This window comes from Nomascus leucogenys, chromosome 16 (assembly GCF_006542625.1).
Source record: "Nomascus leucogenys isolate Asia chromosome 16, Asia_NLE_v1, whole genome shotgun sequence".
NCBI lineage: Eukaryota > Metazoa > Chordata > Mammalia > Primates > Hylobatidae > Nomascus > Nomascus leucogenys.
This window is the reverse complement of record NC_044396.1, coordinates 75,270,414-75,295,330: the sequence shown is the minus strand read 5'-3', so window position 1 is coordinate 75,295,330 and position 24,917 is coordinate 75,270,414. Positions and strand designations below refer to the sequence as shown.

The following is a 24,917-nucleotide window of genomic DNA, read 5'->3' as shown; positions in this document are numbered from 1 at the left end:
GGAGAGTACGAATTCATTTCTGTATTTCCCAAGTTTCAGCCACAAAATGACTGAAACTTAACAAGTTACTTAACCTCTCCAAACTCCAATATCTTCAAAATAGGATTTGCAAAATGGGAATCACTGTGGCTTTCATAAGGTGGTTCTTAGCCGAAAAGAGAAAGTGTGCTTAACACAGTGACAGGAATGCACAGTGGTTAAAAATTGGTACTTGCACTGGGCGCAGTGGCTCACGCCTATAATCCCAGCACTTTGGGAGAACGAGGTGGGCGGATCGCTTGAGATCAGGTTCGAGACCAGCCTGGGTAATGTAGTGAAACCCAGTCTCCACAAAAAATACAAAGGTTAGCCGGGCATAGTGGCGCGCACCTGTAGCCCCAGCTACTTGGGGGACTGAGGCGGGATGATCGGTTGAGTCTGGGAGTTCGAGGCTGCAGTGAGCCATGATCTCGCCACTGCACTCCAACCTGGGCAACAGAGCGAGACCCTGTCTCGAAATTATTTTATTTTATTTTATTTTTTATTTTGAGACGGAGTTTCACTCTTGTTGCCTAGGCTGGAGTGCAATGATGCGATCTTGGCTCACCGCAACCTCCGCCTCCCGGGTTCAAGCGATTCTCCTGTCTTAGCCTCCCGAGTAGCTGGGATTACAGGCGCGCGCCACCACACCCGGCTAATTTTTGTATTTTCAGTAGAGACCGGGTTACTCCATGTTGGTCAGGCTGGTCTCGAACTCCCGACCTCAGGTGATCCGCCCGCCTTGGCCTCCCAAAGTGCTGGGATTACAGGAGTGAGCCACCGCGCCCGGCCTCTTATTTTAATTTTTAAAAAGGTACCTGCGAGTTTTAAACAGCTACTCTGGGGCCAGCGTGCTTTTTGATGCGTGCCGATAAGGATCATTCTGTCCATCTCCTGACACAGAGAAGTCAAAACCCCCGTCCTGGGGTTCGGTCAGTTAGTGGGTCAGATAATCATCTCAGCTCAACCACTACTCCCAACCAGCAGCGGCCGCGTCCCCGCGTCGCCCTCAAAGACTACAAGTCCCAGCGTGCCGCGCTCTGGGCCGTGGAAGCCCCGCCTTTTCCGGCGGGCCCCGCCTCCTCGTTGCCCCCGCCGCGGGCGCGCGATGGATTCGGGGTGCTGGTGGTTCGGCGGCGAGTTCGAGGATTCGGTGTTCGAGGAGCGGCCGGAGCGGCGGTCAGGACCGCCCGCGTCCTACTGCGCCAAGCTCTGCGAGCCGCAGGTGAGAAGCTGGGGCCTCTTCGCCTCATCCCAGGCCCCAGGCCTCGCCCTCCGCGGGGCCCCGACCCCTCCGCCCGCGCGAACGCAAACCCTGGCAGGCTCCAGCGCCCGCCGCCTCCCCCGCCGTCCCTCCCCCTCCACGGGGAAGCGGCTTTCCCAGGCCCCATTCCGGGTCCATGGGCGAGAATCCCCGCGTTGTCAGCGGCTTGACTCCCACTTGGCATTTGGCTGGCCTGGCTGCTGCCGGCTAGTCTCACGCCCCTGCCCTGAAATCTCCGGTACCTCCCTTTTGTCTTCACTGCTCCTACAGCCGAGCAGTCAGGCCCCCCAAAACGGTGACCTCCGGCAAACCCACTCTCCCCTCCCTCTTCGGCGAGCTCCCCCTGCCCGTACCCACCCCGCGCTGATGGTTAAAGTCCTTCAGTTATATTCATTTTTCAAGGCACATCTTAAATGTCATCTCCTCTAGGAAGTCTTTTCTGATTTCGTCTTCCAGCCAAATATTTTTGTCTTTGGCCCCCTTCCCTCTATTTAGCTTCTACTTAAAGCACTTGTCAGTATTCTCACAAAGTCCTGAGACCCGGAGTGCTAAATGATCGCACCAGCATGGGTTCTTGATGCCCTTGGCAGTGCCTAACAGTTTTTATTCATAATAGTGACTCCGCGAATATTTTTGAATTAGTAGAGTATTACTTCCTGTTCTTTCATGAGTGTAAATAGTTAATCAGTCAAAACTAATATTTATGGAAAATACGGAAGTGTTCCGGGCACTGTAGTGGGTTCCTTCGCATATATTGTCTCATTCGTTCCTCACAATTGTACTGCCAAGATGCCAGGCGCTCGATAATTACTGAATTGTGTTTTTGGTTATTTCAGTTACATTTACTCCTTATCACATACGATCTTTCAAAGTTACCTTCAGCCCTGGATCATGTAGACTCAAAACAGGGATTGGGCTTGGAAATCACGTAGCAGAACATTAAAAAAAACACTGGTTATGAGACAGGACTCTTGAATTCCAGTGTTGGCTTTACCACTTGCCTTGAAGGTGTCAGCTCCTTATTTGTCCCTTCAGAAAAATAATACATGCTGGCTCACAGAGTTATTGTGGGAGTGAAATGAGATAATGTATATGAAAATACTTTGTCAGGTCTGATGCGCTGTACAGGTGCATAGAATTTAATACAAATTCTAAAATCAAGTGATTTTTTCTTTCCTTTTTTTTTTTTTTGAGGCGGAGTTTGTTGCCCATGCTGGAGTGCAGTGGTGCGATCTCGGCTCACCCCAACCTCCACCTCCCGGGTTAAAGCGATTCTCCTGCCTCAGCCTCCCAACTAGCTGGGATTACAGACGTGTGCCACCATGCCGGCCTAATTTTGTATTTTTAGTAGAGACAGGGTTTCTCTACTGTTGTTAGCCAGGCTGGTCTCAAACTCCTAACCTCAAGTGATCTGCCCGCCTCGGCCTCCCAAATTGCTGGGATTACAGGTGTAAGCCACTGCCTTTCCCTACATTATTTATTCAGTAGTCAAGCAATCTCAGTCTCACTTTCCTTTTTATCCATAGGATTTAAATCAGTAGAAAAGCAAATAAAGTATCCCAGATGGGCATTGCCTCAGACTTCTCTCCTACAGTTTTTTGGTATTTGGTTGCATTGGAGCCTCCTTCTAGCCTTAATTTCTGTCTCCTTTGCTGAAATTCTAGTTTTTTGCCATTATGACATTTTCATAATAGCACCATAACTATAATTCTTCTTTCGTATGTCCTTTCAGTAAAGAATTGTCAATCCCTATTCCAGTCACACTAAAATTTATCTACAAGAATGCATGTCTCATTTTAAAGAACCAATGTGTGCTGGGTGCGGTGGCTCACACCTGTAATCCCAGCACTTTGGGATGCCAAGGTGGGCAGAGGCAGGAGGATCACTTGTGCTCACGAGTTCAAGACCAACATGGCCAACATGGTGAAACCCTATCTCTACAAAAAAAAAATACAAAAATTAGCTGGGTGTGGTGGCACGCACCTGTAATACCACCTATTTGGGAGGCTGAGGCATGAGAATCGCTTGAACCCAGGAAGTGGAAGTTGAGTGAGCCAAGATCGTACCACTGCACTCCAGGCTGGGCAACAGGGTGAGACCCTCAAAAAAATAAACATATAAATAAAGGACTAGTGTGAACTATGCTAGATAAATGTAGGTTCCCAGACACCACAGCCCTATGTATTGAAAATGCTGTAGATAAAACCATACGGTTGTGTGCTGCTTTTCTAGAGAGGTATCATATTATTGGTGTGCTTATTACCTGTAATAATGGGGTTTTTTTTGCTTATTAAATTTATTTTTAATTGAGACAGGGTCTCACTCTGTTGCCCTGGCTGGAGTGCTGTGACCTGAACACAGCTCACTGTAGTCTCCAAGTCCCAGACTCAAGCAGTTCTCCCACCTCAGCCTCCCAAGTAACCACATCCCACATCTGGCTCCTTTTTTTTTTTTTTTTTTTTTTCTGTAGAAATGAGGTCTCCCAATGTTTCCCAGGCTGGTCTCAAACTCCTGGGCTCAAGCAATCTTCCCACCTCAGCTTCCTGAGCAGCTGGAACTACAGGTGCATGCCACCATGCCCAGCTAATTTTTTTTTTTTTTTTTTTTTTGAGACAGTCTCGCACTGTCGCCCAGGCTGGGGTGCAGTGGGATGATCTCTGCTCACTGCAACCTCCACCTCCCGGGTTCAAGCAATTCTCCTGCCTCAGCCTCCCAAGTAGCTGGTATTACAGGCGCCTGCCACCCCTAGCTAGTTTTTGTATTTTCAGTAGAGACAGGGTTTTGCCATGTTGTGCAGGCTGGTCTTGAACTCCTGGGCTTAAGCTATCCACCGGCCTCGGCCTCCCAAAGTGCTAGGATTATAGGCATGAGCCACTGCGCCTGGCCTGCCCAGCTAATTTTTAAATATTTTGTAGAGATAGGGTCTTCCTCTCAGTATGTTGCCCAGACTGGTGTCAGACTCCTGGCATCAAGCATTCTACCCACCTGGGCCTCCCAAAGTGCTAGGATTACAGGTGTAAGCTGCTGCACCTGACCAGCTTGTGAACATTTTAATAAAAACGGAGCCATAATTAAAATGTTCATTCTTTGTCAGTGTGTTTCTCTTGAGTCTCATCTCGGAAGTCTTTTTTTGACGTTTAATCAATTATATTATGGGAAATTGCTTCTGAATATGAGGTGGAAAAGCATAGCTTCACTCTGTAATAGGCTGTTTTCATGATTTCAAGTGGTTTTATGAAGAAACAGAAAGCAGTGATGATGTTGAAGTGCTGACTCTCAAGAAATTCAAAGGAGACCTGGCCTACAGACGACAAGAGTATCAGGTAGAATTCAACATATAGAAGATGGTGGTGCTTGAAGTGGGCTCTTGTTTTATCAGTTATGGCATATGTAAATAACAGTGTACCAAGTTAGTGTGGTGTTTATGAAGATGGAATTTAATCTTTTGTGATGTGTGTTTATAATCTGAGGCTCCCAAGTTTCTGTTCTTTTCTGCTTGGCTCTGTATGATTTGTTTGTTTCCTGTAACTCCAACAAAAGGATCTCTTTGTAGGTTTATTCCTCAAGGTTCTGAATCTCCTTGTAGGTTTATTCCTCAAGGTTCTGAATCTCCTCATTACTTAGGACCCTCTAGCACAGACATTTCACTGTGCCACAGGAGCAAATCACCCCAAAATGTGTAAGAAAAAGAAAGAACTAACAACTAGATGTTAGATTGCGTTACATATGTATCTCATTTCATCTGCATGAGAATCCTGTTTTTATTTTGCTGATGAAAAGGTTATAAAGTAAGTTAGTGGCAAAACCAGAATTCAAAGCCTGGTATATTTGGTCCCAGAATGTTCTTTCTGCTATATCATGATGCTTTCCATAGTAGTAGTGATTATATTCTCTAGCCATTCCTTCTCTACCTTTTAGGAAAATAGGATTGACTAGATGTATTAGTCCATTTCCATACTGCCATGAAGAAATACCCAAGAATAGATAATTTATTTAAAAAAAAAAAAAAAAAAAAGAGGTTTAATGGGCTCACAGTTCTACATGGCTGGGGAGGCCTCACAATCATGGCAGAAGGTGAAGGAGGAGCAAAGTCACGTCTTACATGGCGGCAGGCAAAGAGAGTGTGTGCATGGGAACTGCCTTTTATGAAACCATCAGATCTTGTGAGACTAACTACCATCAGAACAGCATGGGAAAAACCCACCCCCATGATTCAGTTACCTCCCACCAGCCCCTCCCCTGACATGTGGGGGTTATGGGAGCTGCAATTTAAGATGAGATTTGGGTAGGGACACAGCTAAACCATATCACTAGAATACTGAAATCTTCTTTAATTCATTTAAATATTCATGTAATTCATTGGTCAGTTATAACATTACTTTCCACCTAGGAAAAAAAATCACCCCTATTCTGAATCCTTTTTTCTGTTATGTTTTCCTCCTTTCATTTCTTTATTTAACAAATAATTTCCAGAAAGCACTGCAGGAGTATTCCAGTATCTCTGAAAAATTGTCATCAACCAATTTTGCCATGAAAAGGGATGTCCAGGAAAGTCAGGCTCGGTGTCTGGCTCACCTGGGTAGGCATATAGAAGCGCTGGAGATTGCTGCAAACTTGGTGAGTGATTTTATTGCTTATTTTCACACACATTCCTATAAGGGTGGTCGAATGGTGTATTTTTTGAAAACAAAGCAAACTTGCTAGTAGCAAAATCTATGAGTTTGGATAAGCAGAAGAAAATTGTCAGGGATGTGAGAGTTTTATTATGATGAACAACTTGGAACCTAGACATAATCATTTTCTTGTAATGTTTTTCTTGTGTCATGCTCAAAATTCTTTATTGCCTGAAAATCTCCTTTGCAGAGGTTTTACTCTTGTTAGGAGTAACATTCAGTGTGGAAGGACTATGAGTGATCTGTTTTCTTCATTAGATTGTTTTTAGACTTTGTTCTCCAAAATTTCTACAATGAACATGTATTTTTCTAAGCTCAAAAAAGGTCCCCCCCCCCAACAAAATGACTAAATACTCATTACCAAGCCACACTTAATAGTCCTTTTCATTTTTAAGTAGAATTTGCAGAATTTTTTTTTTCTTTTTCCTTTTCCCCAGTCAACGAAAGGGACACTTTATGACACTTTATTGAGGCCCCAGGGCCATGAGGCCTGGGCAGGACGCCGCTCTTTGGGGAAGGAAGAGCCTTCTTTGACCTTCATCTTGGGATACAGGTTGTTGGTGTGGCCGCGCTTCTTGCGGCAGTTGACAACACGGGGTGGTGCAGGCAGGCACAGCACTTGCGGCAGATCATCTTGTTGTAGTTGTATTTCTGGGCGAGCTGGTGGAGGGAAGGCTCAGTAATGCCACCTCACAGGCGCAGCACCAGGTGCAGGGTGGACTCTTTCCGGATGTTGTAGGCTGAGAGACTGCGGCCATCCTCCAGCTGTTTGCCCGCAAGTATCAGACACTGCTGGTCAGGTGGGATGCCCTCCTTGTCCTGAATTTTGGCGTTGCTGAGCTCGACCTCAGGGGTGATGGTCTTGCCTGTGAGGGTCTTCACAAAGATCTGCATCTCTGCATCTGGAGCTCAGCAGCCTCGCTGAAGAAAAAGAGGGAATTTTTCTCTTTTTTTTTTTTTTTTTTTTGAGACAGAGTCTCAGTCTGTCGCCCAGGCTGGAGTGCAGTGGCGTGATCTCGGCCTACCGCAACCTCCGCCTCCTGGATTCAAACGATTCTCCTGCCTCAGCCTCCTGAGTAGCTAGGATTACAGGCATGCACCACCACGCCCAGCTAATTATTGTATTTTTAGTAGAGATGGGGTTTCACCATGTTGGTCAGGCTGGTCTCAAACTGACCTTGTGATCCACCCGCCTCGGCCTCCCAAAGTGCTGGGATTATAGGCGTGAGCCACCGCACCCGGCCTTCTTTTTCTTTAAAAAAAAATTTTATTGCCTTTTTCCACACGTTCTGAAGAGGATTTTTTTTTTAAGGGATAAAGAAAGGCAGTTCTTCCCAGTTCTAGATTTGATTGCTTTTGTTTCTAGGTTAAGGCATTATTTGTATTGATTTTTGTGTAAATTTTATATGGGAATTAGTCTAAATGGACAGTTTTCTTCCTCGGAGGGAATTAAGGAGACACTGTGGCACCAATTTTGAGCTCTGTGGATGTACCGCCCACGATCAGCCCTAACGTATGCACACAATTGAGCTGACATCTGCCATCTCATTAACTAAGAGAAATCTCTAACCTTTGCTTGCTTAAGCCTTCACGGCATAGGACCTCAGCCTCTTGCAATTCGAGGAGACTTTGGCAGTAATTGTTCTAAGAACATGGAAAACAGCTGTGTTTTGTTCTTTCTTTTCTGTTCTCTACTAATTGGGGGTTAATGCTTAAGCTGAAAGATACATCGACTTGTTAAGGAAGTGTTTGCATGAGCAGTTAACTTGATGGGATTTCGTTGTGTTCATTTCTAGTCTCCCCAGTCCACAAATTAACAGTGCTCTTGGCCCTTCAGGTGCCTTTCTCTAGCCTTTATTACTGTCCTGCTCTCTCGGCGTTTCTTGCACATCTCCTCTTTGATTGTTGAAGGTAGTGGCAGCTGGATTCCTGGCAGGGGTTGGGTCATCTCTGGTTCCTTCTAGCTTAGGGAATCTGTTTCGGTGGCTCATAGAAGGATCTGTTGCCAATCAGCCCATGCCAGGTCTCCGGTGCTGGGGATGGTTACTAGGCAGGAGAAACACCAGTCAGAAAACCCTAGACTTTCAGAACTGTGCATCAGGTGTCCTGGCAACCTGGTGGGTAGGACTGTCAGGTGGCAAGTGGGCTCATGGGGTTCGCCCCTTTCTGTGGGCTTCGCACATGATCTCAGCGGACCTTGCGTGTCTGCACGGCATTCTCATTTCCTGGTAAGCTGTGTTTTGTTTTGTTTTGTTAAATTTCTTCTCTACCTGAGGACCCTCGCATTTTGTTATTAGCCCTGGCCCATATCTGTTTTTTTGTGACTGTGGCTACTGTCTTTTCACATTCTGTAAGGGGACCTGTCACAGTATGTAACATTGAACAAAATAGACAGCAAGTCCCGGGGTGGGCATCAAGATTCGAACATTTTCTGTTCACAACTGCTGCTGAAATTCATTCACCTCTTTTCATGATTTTTGGATAAAATTTATAGTAGGACTTCTTTCTTAAATAATTAGAACATTTTCTTATAGTGGTTGGTATGCCTATGTGGTAACTGTGGTAAGAAAATGGCTTTCTGGTAGTAAGTGAATCCTTTTCATTTATCCACTCAGCACTCAACAAACATATCAGTCCTACTATTTTCCTGGTTCTCTGTTCGATGCTAAGGATTCAGACAATATATCGTTTACATGCATTGCTCGTCTGGTGGGTTTAGCCAGCGCACATATATATGTCAGCTCTTTTTTTCTTTTTGAGATGGAGTCTTGTTCTGTTGCCCAGGCTGGAGTGCAGTGGTACAATCTTGGCTCACTGCAGCCTCCGCCTCCCAGGTTCAAGTGATTCTCCTGCCTCAGCCTCCCAGGTAGCTGGGATTACAGGCATGTGTCACCATGCCTGGCTAAATTTTTTTTTTTTTTTTTTTTTTTTTTTTTTTTTTTTTTTTTTTTTTTAGATGGAGTCACGCACTGTCGCCCAGGCTGAAGTGCAGTGGCGTGATCTCGGCTCACTGCAACCTCCGCCTCCTGGGTTCAAGCGATTCTCCTGTCTCAGCCTCCCAAGTAGCTGGAATTACAGGTGCCCGCCACCACGCCCGGCTAATGTTTTGTATTTTAGTAGAGACGGGGTTTCACCATATTGTCCAGGCTGGTCTCAAACTCCTGAGCTCAGGCAGCCCACCTGCCGCAGCCTCCCAAAGTGCTAGCATTATAGGGATGAGCCACTGCGCCCGGCCTTTTTTGTAGTTTTAATAGAGATGGGGTTTCATCATATTGTCCAGGCTGGTCTCGAACTCCTGAGCTCAGGCAGTCCACCCACTTCAGCCTCCCAAAGTACTAGGATTATAGGGATGAGCCACTGCGCCCAGCCTTTTTTGTATTTTTAATAGAGACAGGGTTTCACCATGTTGGCCAGGCTGATGTCGAACTCCTGACCTCAAGTGATCCGCCCACCTCGGCTTCCCAAAGTGCTGGGATTACAGGGGTGAGCCACCTTGCCCGGCCATATCAGCTCTTCGTAAGTACCTTTATTCTTTGACTTTTAGTATAACTGACTGTAGCTCTCCTGCTTACCAGCCATATTATGCCAGGCAAGTTATCTAACCTCTCTGTGACCCAGTTGCCTTATCTATAACACAAGGAAAACTACGGAATCTATTTTAAAGAATTGTCAGGAGGATTAAATGAGGAAAACACTTAGAATAATGCCTGGCACTGGGTAAACACTCAGTAAATGTTAACTGTCATCATCATGTTATTGTTACAGAAGGAGTTGCAGTATTCTGGAAAAATCACTCAAACTCATTTAAATATATATATATATATATATATTTTTTTTTTTGAGATGAAATCTTGCTCTCTTGCCCAGGCTGGAGTGCAGTGGCACAATCTTGGCTCACTGCAAGCTCTGCCTCCCAGGTTCATGCCATTCTCCTGCCTCAGCCTCCTGAGTAGCTAGGACTACAGGTGCCCGCCACCATACCTGGCTAATTTTTTGTATTTTTAGTAGAGATGGGGTTTCGCCATGTTAGCCAGGATGGTCTCCATCTCCTGACCTCGTGATTCGCCCACCTTGGCCTCCCAAAGTGCTGGGATTACAGGCGTGAGCCACCACGCCCGGCCTAAATAGAATTTAATTTCCAGAAAGGAGTTTACTAATCCACCTCTCAAAACTCTACTACTGGCAGGGTGCAGTGGCTCATGGCTGTATTCCCAGCACTTTGGGAGGCCGAGGTGGGCAAAGGTCAGGAATTCAAGACCAGCCTGGCCAACATGGTGAAACCGCGTCCCTAATAACAATTTTAAAAACTCGCTTGGTGTGGTGGTGGGCATCTGTAGTCCCAGCTATTTGGGAGGCTGAGGTGGGAGGACTGCTTGAACCTGGGAGGCGGAGATTGCAGTGAGTCGAGATCACACCACTGCACTCCAGCCTGGGCAAAAGAACGAGACTCCATCTCAAACAAACAAACAAAACCCTGTTATCAGAATCATAGTTTGTGAGTAACAGCCTCCACCCTAACACACACTTGCTTTCTCAATATCAAAATGTTTTTGAGGCTGGGCACAGTGGTTCATGCCTGTAAGCCCAGCACTTTCAGAGGCTGAGGGGGGGGTGGATCACTTGAGGTCAGGAGTTCGAGACCAGCCTGACCAACATGGCAAAACCCTGTCTCTACTTTATGCAAAAATTAGCTGGGTGTGGTAGCAGGCGCCTATCATCCCAGCTACTCCGGAGGCTGAGGCAGGAGGATTGCTTGAACCGGGGAGGCAGAGGTTGCGGTGAGCTGAGATCGCACCATTGCACTCCAGCCTGGGCGACGAGAGCGAAACTCCGTCTCAAAAAAAAAAAAAAGTTTTTGAACAATATAAAGCCCTATAGACTGGTTACAGAAGAAGGGTAGCATTTGTTACAGATGTAGTCTATACATGTTGTTTTCCTTATAAATGACATGATTTGACTTTAGAAAAGTCATTACTCAAACGTGATTTAACATCTGTGATGGCCGAGGAGCTGTGCTCTGTACTAGGAATTTACATTGAACAAAAGCTCTTATGGAGCTAAATAGTCTGTTGGGAAAGACAGGTGCTAAACAATAGTAACAATAAAACGAGGTGTGTTCTGTCTTTGGGAAGGTACAGTGTCACCAAATCAGTTGTATGGGGCTTTATCTCCTATCTTTTCTCTCAATGTGGGAATATTTAGAGCTGCCCACAGGCCTTCACTTGCTGGTGTACAGTTTCCTGGGGCCGTACACCAGGTAGTTTTGCTCATGTTTCATGCTCAGTGTGGTTCTGTGAGGGAGCCTGATCTGGATGCTTGCAGGCCAGGCTTTCCTTAGACCTCACATCAACTTGAAGGTAATTTGAGTCTGCCATCTGCTCTCCGCAAACTTTAACTTACAAAAAGCAGGCCTGTTTTTACTAACCCAGAGGACATTTGCCATATGGCAAGTTAGGCAAGAGATGGTGGCTCTGGTTAAGGAGATTTGAAACGGATTTTCTGATCAAAAGGAAACTAAGCAACCCCTTTTAGCCAAAAATAATAATTGACCTTGGTAATGGTTACCAGGGAAGGCATTTGGATTCAATTAGAATGCGTCATGAAGCATGGAGAGCTTCAGGGCTATCCTGTTTAAAATGTCTAAGCCAAATAAAATTTGGAAGTGGAGTTTGTTCAAATCCTCAAGGAAATTACCATTTGGATTTTTAGAAAGCCTTGAATATTACAATGGAATCATTAGGCCAGGATCTAAGAAAATTGGCTGGGTCTTTCAGATATCTGGCTGAAGACAGTAAAGATTATAATAAAAGTTGGAAATAAATGGATATTTGTGTTTTTGATGCTGAACATTTGGCAGGCCACCATCTAGGAATTGTTAAGTTATTGTGACATTAGGATGTTTGGGAATGGCTGGTGACTATTTCTCTAGATAGCATATATCTCTCTAGGTTTACGGTTTCAAACAGATATATTGAAATATATTTAGGTCACTCCTGTAGCTACTGAAAGATACTTCTAATTTATAACATATACAACTTGGGTTTTTAGGCATTCTCATTTTATATGGAAAATGCTTTGAAGTTTAAACTTCTTAACCTTTTTTTTTTCTCCTTAGGAAAATAAAGCAACCAACACAGACCATTTAACCACGGTACTCTACCTCCAGCTTGCTATTTGTTCAAGTTTGCAGAACTTGGAGAAAACAATTTTCTGCCTGCAGAAACTGATTTCTTTGCATCCTTTTAATCCTTGGAACTGGGGCAAATTGGCAGAGGCTTACCTGAATCTGGGGCCAGCTCTTTCAGCAGCACTTGCGTCATCTCAGAAACAGCACAGTTTCACCTCAAGTGACAAAACTATCAAATCCTTCTTTCCACACTCAGGAAAAGACTGTCTTTTGTGTTTTCCTGAAACCTTGCCTGAGAGCTCTTTATTTTCTGTGGAAGCGAGTAGCAGTAATAGCCAGAAAAATGAGAAAGCTCTGACAAATATCCAAAACTGTATGGCAGAAAAGAGAGAAACAGTGTTGATAGAGACTCAGCTGAAAGCATGTGCCTCTTTTATACGAACCAGGTAAGCTGAGAGTCACTTAAGCAATGCTTGGTAATCAGCTCAGAGTAAAGGCTTTATTTTCTAATTTTAAGCCTCAAAAAGTTCTAGGCTAGACATTTGGTATATATTTTTGAATTTTTCCTATGGTTGTGTTGAACGTTTGTCATTCTAGCATGTAATATTTGGAAACAAAACTACATTTGTTTAAGAATACAACCTATGTTGGCTGGTGTGGTAGCACATACCTGTAATCCCAGCATTTTGGGAGGCTGAGGCAGGTGGATCATTTGAGCTCAGGAATTTGAGACCAGCCTGAGCAACATGGTGAAATCCCATTTCTACAAAAAATTTTTTTAAAAAGTTAACTATGCGGGCCAGGAGCAGTGGCTCACGCCTGTAATCCCAGCACTTTGGGAGGGTGAGGTGGGTGGATCACAAGGTCAGGAGATCGAGACCAGCCTGGCCAACGTGGTGAAACCCTGTCTCTACTAAAATACAAAAAATTAGCTGGGCGTGGTGGCACGTGCCTGTAGTCCCAGCTACTCAGGAGGCTGAGGCAGGGGAATCGCTGAACCCGGGAGGCCGAGGTTGCAGTGAGCTGAGATCGCACCACTGCACTCCAGCCTGGCGACAGGACAAGACTCCGTCTCAAAAAAAAAAAGAAAAGAGTTAACCAGGCATGGTGGTGCGTGCCTGTAGTCCCAGTTACTCAGGAGGCTGAGATGGAATGATTGCTTGAGCCTGGGAGGCCAAGGCTGCAGTGAGCTGAGATCACACCACAGCACTCCAGCCTGGGCAACAGAATGAGACTCTGTCTCAGAAACAAAAAGGAATATAACCTGTGTCATTGCCCAAGATGGAATGTTAAGATTAGAAAACATTAAAAAATTAGGAAAATAAAAATGTATAAAACACTGAAAAAGGGAAAGGAGATAATTTTAAAGAAGGAATTTTCTGTTCATATATTCCACAGAAATCTACTAAAGAAGAAAATCAGTTCTTGTGTTTGAATTGCTGATAATGGGAGTAGATGATGCTTAATTCATTCTACAGAGAATTCCCATGATTTGTGCCTAGGGATACCAAGCACTTTTTATCCTTAAAGTATAAGAGTTTGAGGGAACGGTAGGGAGAATACACTTGACCAGTTCTATAAATGATGAGAGAAGAAGCAAACTCTCTCATGTTTCAAATGGTACCAAAGAATGTACAGATTTTTTAACTCAGGAGGATTCAAGAAATATTAACAGTGAGGCTTAGTGAGAAGTGGTATCTATTTGGCAAATTTTATTTTATTATTATTATTATTTTGAGACAGAGTTTTGCTCTTATTGCCCAGGCTGGAGTGCAGTGGTGTGATCTCCGCTCACTGCAACCACTATCTCCAGGTTCAAGCAATTCTCCTGCCTCAGCCTCCTGAGTAGCTGGGATTACAGCTATGTACCACCACACCTGGCTAATTTTTGTATTTTTAGTAGAGACGGGGTTTCACCATGTTGTCCAGGCTGGTCTCAAACTCCTGACCTCAGGTGATCCACCCGCCTCGGCTTCCCAAAGTGCTGGGATTACAGGAGTGAGCCACCGTTCCCAGCCCTATTTGGCAAATTTTAAAATGTATTCAGTGGATGCTTGTTTAGATTGACCGTGTCACTAATTCAGAGGCACATCGAATGACAACCGTGTGCCAGACATGTGCTTGGTGCTAGGATCACAAAGATCATTTAAAAAGCAGTCCCTTATGCCACTCACTCACTTAGGGAAATGGTATGTCTAGTTAGTAACTGCCGGCACAGGTGCTAAATAGTATATCAGTGCTGTGAGCAGAATTCTGGGGGGACCAATGTCAGGGAGCTGTCGGTGTGGCCAAAAGAAGGAAGCCTTAACAGAGGGGATGATGCCTCTGCTGAATGGTCCTGGTAGGAACCCTTGTCAGTTGACCACTGAGTGCTAGATGCTTTGTATACATTATTTCATTTTAATCCTCATGACTCTGGGATACCTATTGGGATCCCACTAGATGGACCAGGAAACTATTAAAATCATTCCCAAAGTGGTGCAGCTGTGAAATGCAGGGCCAGGATTTGGAGCTGGTCTCTGATTCCAGACCCTGTATGCTTCCAGCTTATCTTGCTCACTCCACGTTAATATTCCCCATTTGGGAAGAGGCATACTAGGTAAAAAGAAAGAAAGCACCACCCAGAGGGGCAGAGGATCTGTTCTAGAACAGTGTTGTCACATTGTCTGGTGGTAAGAACAGCATTGGTGGTAAGGGCTCGAGGTAGGCTGTGGCCAGAGTGCCAGGGTGGCAGAGGAAGTAGGAAGTAGGACTTTGGCATCAGAACTGGTTTTGAAGAACTTAGTAAATTGCTGATGCTAAGTAGATGAGCCTGGACTCTTACCAGCGGTCTGACCTTGCACACATTCCTTAAACTCTGCTCTCTAGTTGCTTAATCTTGACAGATGGAGAAATGGGGAAAATGCCTGCTTCCTGAGGTTGTAGAATTAAAGACTTATTGTCCTGCATGGTATGTAGTAGGCGCTTGGTAAGTGTTAGATTAGTACTTTTATTTTTGTTGTTTTTATGGTTAGCACAAGACGTTCAATGTCACAAGGGTTTGGTCCTTGTGCCGAAGGCCTGAAGAGTATTTGCAGGTTTTAAATACAGGAGCATGTGATAAGACCTGTGTGTGTGTGTTTTGGTCTGGGGTTTTTTTTTGTTTTTTTTTTTTGAGATGGAGTTTCATTCTCGCACTCTTGTTGCCTAGGCGGGAGTGCAATGACGCGATCTCGGCTCACCGCAACCCTCTTGGGTTCAAGCAATTCTCTTGTCGCAGCCTCCTGAGTAGCTGGGATTATAGGCATGCGCCACCACGCTGGGCTAATTTTGTGTTTTTAGTAGAGATGCGATTTCTCCATGTTGGTCAGGCTGGTCTCGAACTCCTGACTTCAGGTGATCGGCCAGCTTTGGCCTCCCAAGGTGCTGGGATTACAGGCGTGAGCCACCACGCCCAGCCAAAACCTGTGATTTAGAGAGGTCTGGTGACTGTGATGCTGGATTAGAAGGAGGAGCTAAGGACTAGAGGTTGTGGACTAATTAGTGGAAGATGATGAGGGCCTGACCTAGGCTGGTGCAGTGGTAATAAAAAAAAGAAATGGATGTCACTGCACAATAGAATAGAGAGGACCTGGTGACCAGCAGAGTGTGTGGGAAGGTCGAGGGTGAGGAGAACGGAAGAGTCTCTGCAGAGGCTCTCGGGGATGCACAGGTGGATGGCGGTGCCTTTCGCTGAGATAGGACACCTGGGAGAATGAGCAGAGCCGATTTGGGGTGGAAGGCAATGATTTTAGGCTTGAAGTACTGAGACGCGGGTGCCTGGAGGATATGCAGAGGGCGGAAAGCAAGTTACATCAAAGGGGTCACAAAGGTGAATGCTTCCCGAGGCCAGGTAGGTGATGTCAACAGGTCAGACTGAAGCAGACAGATGATCGTTTTACCTGTGAATCAGGTCAGGCTCCTTTCTGAAACGCCCCGGTGGCTTCCCATTGCACTTGCATCAATTCCACATTTCTTTCCATGGCCTGCAAGGTCTGATTTGAATTGGCCCTGCCTTTTTTTCCCCACCTCATTTACTACACATTTTTCTCTCTGTGTTCCAGCCACAGTGATCTTAATGCTTTTCAAGCATATCAAGTTTGTTCAGAGCCCCCTTCTCTCTGGCCAAGCCCTCGCCCCCAGATGTTCTCCCACTGGTTCCTCATCAGGTAGCTCGTAGCTTGCCTGGTATCTCAAGGAAGCCTTCCTGCCTATACCGCCGCATCTGAAGAGGACACTGTGTCCACCCTGTCTTGGGTTTTTTTCATAGCACTTGTCACTACCTGAAATACTTATGTGCTGTCTCCCTCCTTCCATTCCATGAGGCCACAAATGTGTTTTGCTCATCAGTATCTCTCAATGCCTAGTGTAGTGTCGGGCACGTTCCACAGCATGGAGAGCCGAGTGCTTCTCGGCATTGCAGTAGGTACCAGTGAGAAAAAAGGGGAAAATCTGCATATTGAGTATTTATTAAAAAAAAAAAAAAAAAAAGAAGGAGCCAAGCGAGGAAGAGAGGAGGAAGTTAAATGAGAGAGGTGACCAGCTATGATCATGACGGGGAAGTCAGTGGTAAGGTATCGCAGAGTGGTTGTCAGAGGGTCATCAAAGATTTGGCCCTGCTTGGGGTAATTGAAGTGCGCTAGCGAATCTAATTAGTCCTTTTGGTCAAGTTGCTGTGGGGTCAGCGAGATGGAAGGGTCACAGAACACTGACTTCAAAGGAGCAAATCCGGAGGGCCTGTATGAGAGGAGTCTGATTGGGAGGCTCGTTCCTTTCACTCCAAATTACTTATCCTTTCAATCCCTTGACTTCCACAGGAAGCTCTTTTGAGGCCAGAAGCTCTTTTCAGGTGTCACTCTCTGAAGATTTCTTTGAGCGGTTTTTTAGAAAAGATGAATCTCCAATGTAAAGTTGGGCAATTGATTCCAAGTCGGAAACTTTAGGGATTGAAATGATAGTTCTAGTGAGGGTGGGTACCTGCTTTTTAACCTGGTGGGACTCGCAGCCGACTCAATACCTGGGCTGTCTGAACATTTCCTCGCGGCTTTCCTTTATCTGGAAGCGTTGAGACTTTTCACCATGCATTGAGACTTTTCGGTTTTTCAGGCTTCTGCTTCAGTTTACCCAACCTCAGCAAACATCGTTTGCTTTGGAGAGGAACTTAAGGACTCAGCAGGAAATTGAAGATAAAATGAAAGGGTTCAGCTTCAAAGAAGACACTTTGCTGTTGATAGCTGAGGTGAGTGTATCCCTTGGGTTTATGTGAAATGAGGCATCATAGGTATTTTCCCTGGCTCTGATAGCATTTTTTAAAAAGCAGGGCCAAATTTCATCTACTGAAGGACTTGTCTCCCTCCTCGTGTGCCTTTTGATCACTCAGCAGTCACCAAGGCGGCCTCTTGATCGGCATTCCCCTGCAGCGTGCGGGACCACAGGGGCTGTGTTTCATGTACTTGTCAGTGCTTGTTAGCACCTGCCTGCCTGAACATCATCAATGCCCAATAATTGTTTGTTTCAATGCTGAATAAATGAATGAATGAATGCTTACATTTGTGTAGCAGTTCTATTTTTTTTCCTCCATTCATCATAACAGCTTGTGAAGATGAATAGAGCTAGAATTGAGGCTCAGAGAGCTTGTGACTTGCCTGTGGTCAGATTTTCAGTGGGAGAGCTGGTCTGGAGCTTGTGTTTGCCAGCTGCAAGTCCATTTTATTCCTGCTCTACCCTGTTACTACTTTGATGGTTGCACAGAAATTCAAAGGTATTTTTTTTTAAAACTAACATTTAAACCTTCATTGACCTTTTTTTTTTTTTTTTTTTTTTAAAGACAGAGTCTTGCTCTGTCGCCCAGGCTGGAGTGCAGTGGCACGGTCTTGGCTCACTGCAACCTCTACCTCTTGGGTTCAAGCGATTCTCATGTCTCAGCCTCCCGAGTAGCTGGGATCACAGGCATGCACCACCACGCCCTGCTAATTTTTGTATTTTTAGTAGAGACGGGTCACCATGTTGGCCAGTCTGTCTTGAACTCCTAACCTCAAGCAGTCTACCCACCTTGGCCTCCCAAAGTGCTGGGATTACAGGCCTGGGCCACCATGCCCGATCTCTTACTTTTACTTCTGAGAGGCTACGCTAGTTTGTTTTTCTCCTGTGTTTCTTAACGTTCCTCTGCCTCTTGGGACCCAGCTGGTTTCTTCTGTAGCGTAAGTAATGGCATGCTAAAGATTCCATTGGCCTCTCTGTTTTCTACTTTTCTCTTACAGAAATCATCACCACACCCCTAGGTTCCATTGTCACCTCTGGGCTGATTACTCTCCAGTCTTTATCTCTAGTCTTATCTCTGGGACATGTGTCTCACATCAGATTAATTGCCTACTAGGTGGTTAACCTGGGATAATTATTGATTACTCTTCTGTCACTTCAAGTACAAAATGTCTAAAAGGGAACTACTCATCAGAACACTTCCTGTAATCCCAGCACTTTGGGAGGCCAAGGTGGGTGGATCACTTGAGGTCAAGAGCTCAAGACCAGCCTGACCAACATGGTGAAACCCCATCTCTACTAAAAATACAAAAGACTAGCCAGTCGAGGTGGCAGGCACCTGTAATCCCAGCTACTCGGGAGGCTGAGGCAGGAGAATCGCTTGAACCCGGGAGGCGGAGGTTACAGTGAGCCAAGATTGTGTCACTGCACTACAGCCTGGGCAACAGAGGGAGACTCTGTCTCAAAAAACAAAACCCCAAAAACACTTCTGGTCAGTCTTTTAGTTCTCCCAAGTTCCACATCCTCCAGGAAGCTTTTCCGGAATACTCTGCTCTGTGGTCATTTCTCCTTCCTCTGAGCTCAGATAGTGATTGCTTGAATAGATAGCTCTTTGGGCCCTAAAAAGACATAAGAATGTGTCTTATGTTTTCAACTGGATATTAGGTTCCTTGTAAGTAATAGTATGTTTTGAGCATCTTTGTATTCTTCACCATGCTTGATAAATCTGTTGGTTGGGTGGAAGAGTAGTTTCCTGTGTAGACAATGCATGTGATATACCAGTGGAGCTTTTTAAAAAGATGGAAAATGTCTGGGCCCTTGTCAGGATTGTAATTAGGATTATAATGTACATTTTGTTTTGTGCTTTTAATTTTTTAAAAGGTCTCATTCTGTTACTCAGGCTGGGCTGCAGTGCATAATCTTAGCTCACTGCAGCCTGAAATTCCTGGGCTCAAGTGGTCCTTTCACCTCAGCCTCCCAAGTTCGTAGGATTACAGGCACCCACCACCATGTCCAGCTAATTTAAAATTTTTTGTAGCGGCAGGGTCTCGCTATGTTGCCCAGTCTGGTCCCAAACTCCTGGCCTCAAATGATCGTCCCACCTTGGCCTCCCTAAGTGCTAGGATTACAGGCGTGAGCCACCATGCCTGGCCTTTATTTTGTGCTTTTAATTTTAGTTGACTTGTGATAACATAACCCTGTATCTTTAAATATTCTTTGATCACATGCTTTTTTTTTTCCTGTTTATAATTCTTTTATTTGAATTAGGATCCAAATAAGGTCTAAATACTATATGTGGTCCTTTTGTTTCATGTCTTTTTTATTCTATAACAGCTGCTCTTCTCCCTCTTTCTTTTTTACTCTGATAAAATACATAACTTAGGCCGGGTGCGGTGGCTCATGCTTGTAATCCCAGCACTTTGGGAGGCCGAGGCGGGCGGATCACGAGGTCAGGAGATCGAGACCACGGTGAAACCCCGTCTCCACTAAAAAAAAAAAAAAAAAATACAAAAAATTAGCCGGGCGTGGTGGCGGGCGCTTGTAGTCCCAGCTACTCGGAGAGGCTGAGGTAGGAGAATGGCATGAACCCGGGAGGCGGAGCTTGCAGTGAGCTGAGATTGCGCCACTGCACTCCAGCCTGGGCGACAGAGCGAGACTCCGTCTCAAAAAAAATAAATAAATAAATAAAAATACATAACTTAAATTTGCCATCTTAATCATTGTTAAATGTTCAATTCAATGGTATTAAGTACGTATACAGTGTTGTGCCACCATGACCACTATTTCCAAAATTTTTTCATCACCCCAAACAGAAACTCTACCCATTAAGCAATAACTCCCTATTCCCTTCTTTCTCTACCCGCTAGAACCTCTAATGTACTATTTTTCTCTATGAATTTATCTATTCTAGATATTTCAAATAAGTGGAATCATACCATATGTGTCCTTTTGTGTCTGCTTTGTTTCACTTAGCATAATGTTTTCAAGGTTTATCCATACTTAGCATTTATTAAAACTTCATACCTTCTTATGGCTGAATAATATTCACATATATGTACATATCTCATTTTGTTTATCCACTCATCTGTTGATGGATACTTGAGTTGTTTCTACCTTTTGGATATTGTGAATAATACTGCTGTGAACATTAGCATATAAGTATGTTTGAGTCTCTGGGTTTTTTTTGTTTTGTTTTGTTTTGTTTTGTTTGAGACGGAGGCTTGCTCTGTCACCCAGGCAGTTGTACAGTGGCACTATCTTGGCTCACTGCAGCCTCCGCCTTCCAGGTTCAAGCAAGTCTCCTGTCTCAGCCTCCCAAGTAGCTGGGACTACAGGCATGTGCCACCATGCCCAGCTAATTTTTATATTTTTAGTAGAGACAGGCTTTCACCATATTGGCCAGGCTGGTTTCGAACTCTTGATCTCAAGTGATCTGCCTGTCTTGGCCTCCCAAAGTGCTAGGATTACAGGCGTGAGCCACTGCACCTGGCTAAGTCTCTGTTTTTAATTCTTTTGGGTATACCTAGGAGTAGAATTACTGAGTCATATATTAGCTCTGTTTAACTTTTTTCAGGAACTACCAAACTGTACATTTTATTTTCTGTTTTGTGATATTTACCTAACATTATGACATGGGCATGACCCTATATCCTAAATATTATTTGAGTACATAAATTTTAATGACTGGATAGTAGTCAATTTTTGGACAAACTATAATTTACTTAGTTCCCTGTGTTGAACATTTAACAAATACTCACTACCTATTTTAATAAATCCTTGCAAGAAAATCAATATGTGCCTTTGTACCTTTTGGAACAGATTATGAGAAATTAAAGCACATTTCCAAATAGTCATTTAGAAAGGTTAGTTCAATTTATATATCCTCTAGCAATATGTGAAAGCATTGTTTTTTCTACCCTGATCCTGACAATTAGATTGAACCATGTGAAATCAATCATTTTGACCTCTGTTTTATATAATTTAACTTAATAATATTACTTTAAAAATTGGTAGCTTGATAGATAAAAATGTAATATTTTTAGCATTAATGTTTATTTCTTTACCATTAAGATGAACAATTTTTTCATATGTTTATTGGCCATTTGTATCATGTCAAATGCCTGGTCTTGCTTTTGCTTCATTATTCTTTCTGTTTTTTGTAGCAATTTTAAGAGTTCTCTCTATATTAGACTTAAGTATCTTTCTATAGTTACTATATTTTCTGAAGTTTATGATTTTTTTTTTGGCATATGGAAGTTTAAAATGTTTATGTGGCTGAATGTTTTGGCAGATTTTTTGACACCTGTAAATATTGTGCCTGTCTGTCCCTCTTTTGGGAATAGTGTGTTGTTTGGGTCTTACTATTATCCATTTATCTTTTTTTAAGAAAGGCATTTTTGGTGTTTTAGCCCATATTTTAAAATACTACATTTCATTGAATCCAGGAAATCATCAGTTTTAAGACATATCATTTGATGTGTCACTAAAAGAAAAGTAAGATGCCTGCCGGGTGTGGTGGTTCATGCCTGTAATCCCAGCACTTTGGGAGGCCGAAGCGGGTGGATCACGAGGTCAGATCAAGACCATCCTGGGTAACATGGTGAAACCCCGTCTCTACTAAAAATACAAAAATTAGCCAGGCCTGGTGGCGCATGCCTGTAATCCCAGCTACTTGGGAGGCTGAGGCAGGAGAATAGCTTCAATCCAGGAGGCAGAGGTTGCAGTGAGCCAAGATTGCACCACTGCACTCCAGCCTGGGTGACAGAGTGAGACTCTGTCTCAAAAAATAAAAATAAAAAAAAAAGATGCCATTTACACTATCACACAGAGCCTCACTCCAGTGGTTATCAAATACATTTTTTTAAATTTTTTTTGGAGGCAGGGTCTCACTCTGTCTCCCAGGCTGAAGTACAGTGGCACAGTCATAGCTCACTGCAGCCTCCAACTCCTGGGCTCACGGCATCTTCCCACCTCTGCCTCCCAAGTAGTTGCTGGGACTATAGTTGAGTGCTGCCACACCTGGCTGATTTTTAAAAAATTTTTTGGCCGGTCACAGTGGTTTGTTCACATCTGTAATCCCAGCACTTTGGGAGGCAAAGGCGGGTGGATCAGTTGAGGTCAGGAGCTCAAGACCAGGCTGGCCAACATGATGAAACCCCGTTTCTACTAAAAATACAAAAATCAGCTGGGCATGGTGGCACTTGCCTGTAGTCCCAGCTACTTTGGAGGCTGAGGTGGGAGAATTGCTTGAACCCAGGAGACAGAGATCACAGTGAGCCAAGATTGCACCACTGCACTCCAGCCTGGGTGACAGAGCGAGACTCTGACTCAAAAAAATAATAATAATAATTTTTTTTGTAGGGACGGGGATCTTGCCCTGTTGCCCTGGCCATTCTCTAACTCCTGGCCTTAAGTGACCATCCTGCCTTGGCCTTCCAAAGTGTTGGGGTTACAGGTGTGAACCACCACACCTGGCTCAGATACATCTTGATTTTAGAGATGTTAAAATACAAAAACAAAAAAGTATCTTAGAACGGGTGAAATACCAGGCTTTAGTAAATACTGACTGTTGCCTAGTGAAGCTTGGCTCTCATTGGCAATTTCCTCAAACAATATGTAATCTTTGAAGATTTAAACCCAGTCCTCAAAACCATTATTTGAGCCTGCTTCGAATTCATTATAATTTGAGTTTTCATGAACACATTCAATATCCGGGTTTGCAGGAACCCTGGAGATTATCTAATGCAAATCTATGTGGAACTTAAATTCCCTCTACAACATCCCTGCTCCATGGCTACATAAGCTTTCATGCCAGATGGTATGAAATGTTTTGGCACTTAATTTTAGTTCATTGTCATTACCCAAGGTCAGTCTGCTTACTTAGTGGGTTCAGGTACAAACTTTCTACAACCTAACTTTGTGATGTCTTCTCAAAGAAACTAACCCAGAATCTTGGGACATGACCCTGTGTTCATTTGGGCCTGATTCTGACCATTAGGGAGCAGTATTCTACCTTCATTGGTAATGGGCTCCTTAAATCCCCAAGACTGCTTTGGTTATAGAGGGATTAGAGTCCTTTTGGGTCAGGAAAAGGTGGGCCCAGCTACATGCTACAGTTGCATTCTCACCAACAGAATATGCTCTTTGAAACAAAAAGGGCAACTCAGTACTCCTGGTAAGCCAAATAGTACTGCTGCCACAGCAGCACTGAAGTGATTCTTTCACTTGGGGAGAATGAGGGTAGAAATATGGGATATTTTACTTGTCCTTGGATAACTACTTCTGAGATCACAGGAGATCGGGCGCGTTCAGGGTGGTATGGCCATAGACGGATAACTACTTCTGAACAAACATCTTTTCAATGTGTTGGGAATGTCCCCTGGCTACTCAAGTATTTTCTGCCTTTGAATGAAAGCCTTCACAGTTGATAACTAGCATTCCATGTCTGCTGCCTCTTTTATTGGGACAGTTGTTTGTTTTTTTTTTCCCTCCTGGTTACAGGTTATGGGAGAAGATATCCCAGAAAAAGTAAAAGATGAAGTTCACCCAGAGGTGAAGTGTGTTGGCTCCGTAGCCCTGACTGCCTTGGTGACTGCATCCTCAGAAGAATTTGAAGACAAGTGGTTCAGAAAGATCAAAGACCATTTCTGTCCATTTGAAAATCAGTTCCATACAGAGATACAAATCTTGGCTTAGTGGGTTATAAAAAACAAAACCACAAATATCTTGTACTGTATTAATTGTCCTTGTTTACTTCAGACAGGATCCATTGCTAATCATGGAGTATAAATGATTATTTATGTTTTATAAAACTGGCTTCTATCTCAAATGATTGCTACTGCATTCAGTTTGTGTTTTGTTTTCTTTCTGGATTTTTCCTGTCCCTTTATAAGTACTGTATCTTAGGCCTACTACCCCTTTAGAAGATAATCTGTTGGGGAAGTATATCAAGGAGGCTTTTAGATTTGTGGTCTTTTAAAAACTGTTACTATATTATAGCCAGCAGCATAAGAATCCACATTGTTTAGGTAAATTCATTGGGAATGACCAAGAATGTTGAGATGTGAAACTAAGCTATTTCTAAGAAGGGTGTGCCAAGCACTGTGAAGGGTCTGAGATCTTACCCTACTTGTAAGCTAACAGGTTAGCCTCTCCCACTTTTCATGGATGCTGGCAGAAAGGAGACTCCTGGGTTAGAGACAAAGGATTTTATGACCCATGGCCCAGCAAGCAGTATAAACTTCAGTGCATTTGCATCAGTTTCTCTTGCCTCCAAGTCCCAAGGGCACATAATGGTCACAGAAGGAATGCCTACGTTCACATACAATAAATGTGCATTACCATGTCTCGTGGTGCACACATGACTGGTTGCCTTACAGGAGAGGAGTGCTGAGTTTGGGAAACTCTAGTCTTTGATAATGGGCAGTGAGCATGCTTGCCCTTTGCTCCAGAGTTAGACGCTGTCTCCTTTTTAAGGCTGTTCGCCCTGCAGACATCTTGGAGAAGATAGACTGGAACAAAGAACACCGAGTGCCTCTCTCACAAGATGCACAGAAAC

General features: G+C 44.1%; 1 protein-coding gene and 1 pseudogene across 2 annotated transcripts; one reads left to right on the top strand and one right to left on the bottom strand.

Moving 5' to 3' along the window:
- The first annotated feature begins 1,080 nt into the window (after positions 1-1,080).
- On the top strand, positions 1,081-24,191 carry C16H8orf76 (chromosome 16 C8orf76 homolog). Of its 2 annotated transcripts, none has more exons than XM_003256175.2 (6): positions 1,081-1,243; positions 4,510-4,605; positions 5,756-5,899; positions 12,071-12,528; positions 17,207-17,339; positions 23,861-24,191. In XM_003256175.2, the coding sequence occupies exons 1-6, from the start codon at positions 1,127-1,129 to the stop codon at positions 24,053-24,055; spliced, it is 1,143 nt and encodes a 380-aa protein (XP_003256223.1). In that variant the 5' UTR covers positions 1,081-1,126; the 3' UTR covers positions 24,056-24,191. The 2 variants fall into 2 exon arrangements, with proteins under 2 accessions (XP_003256223.1, XP_030651366.1); XM_030795506.1 differs by lacking the exon at positions 23,861-24,191 and adding an exon at positions 17,421-17,643.
- On the bottom strand, positions 5,913-6,882 carry LOC105739689 (annotated as a pseudogene).
- Positions 24,192-24,917: the final 726 nt, after the last annotated feature.

Excerpts from the sequence above, each read along its gene's own strand:
- C16H8orf76 (XM_003256175.2), top strand. The coding sequence starts at position 1,127 with ATGGATTCGGGGTGCTGGTGGTTCGGCGGCGAGTTCGAGGATTCGGTG. Across the intron at positions 1,244-4,509 it reads CCAAGCTCTGCGAGCCGCAG|TGGTTTTATGAAGAAACAGA; the intron begins GTGAGAAGCTGG and ends CATGATTTCAAG. Across the intron at positions 12,529-17,206 it reads GCCTCTTTTATACGAACCAG|GCTTCTGCTTCAGTTTACCC; the intron begins GTAAGCTGAGAG and ends TCGGTTTTTCAG.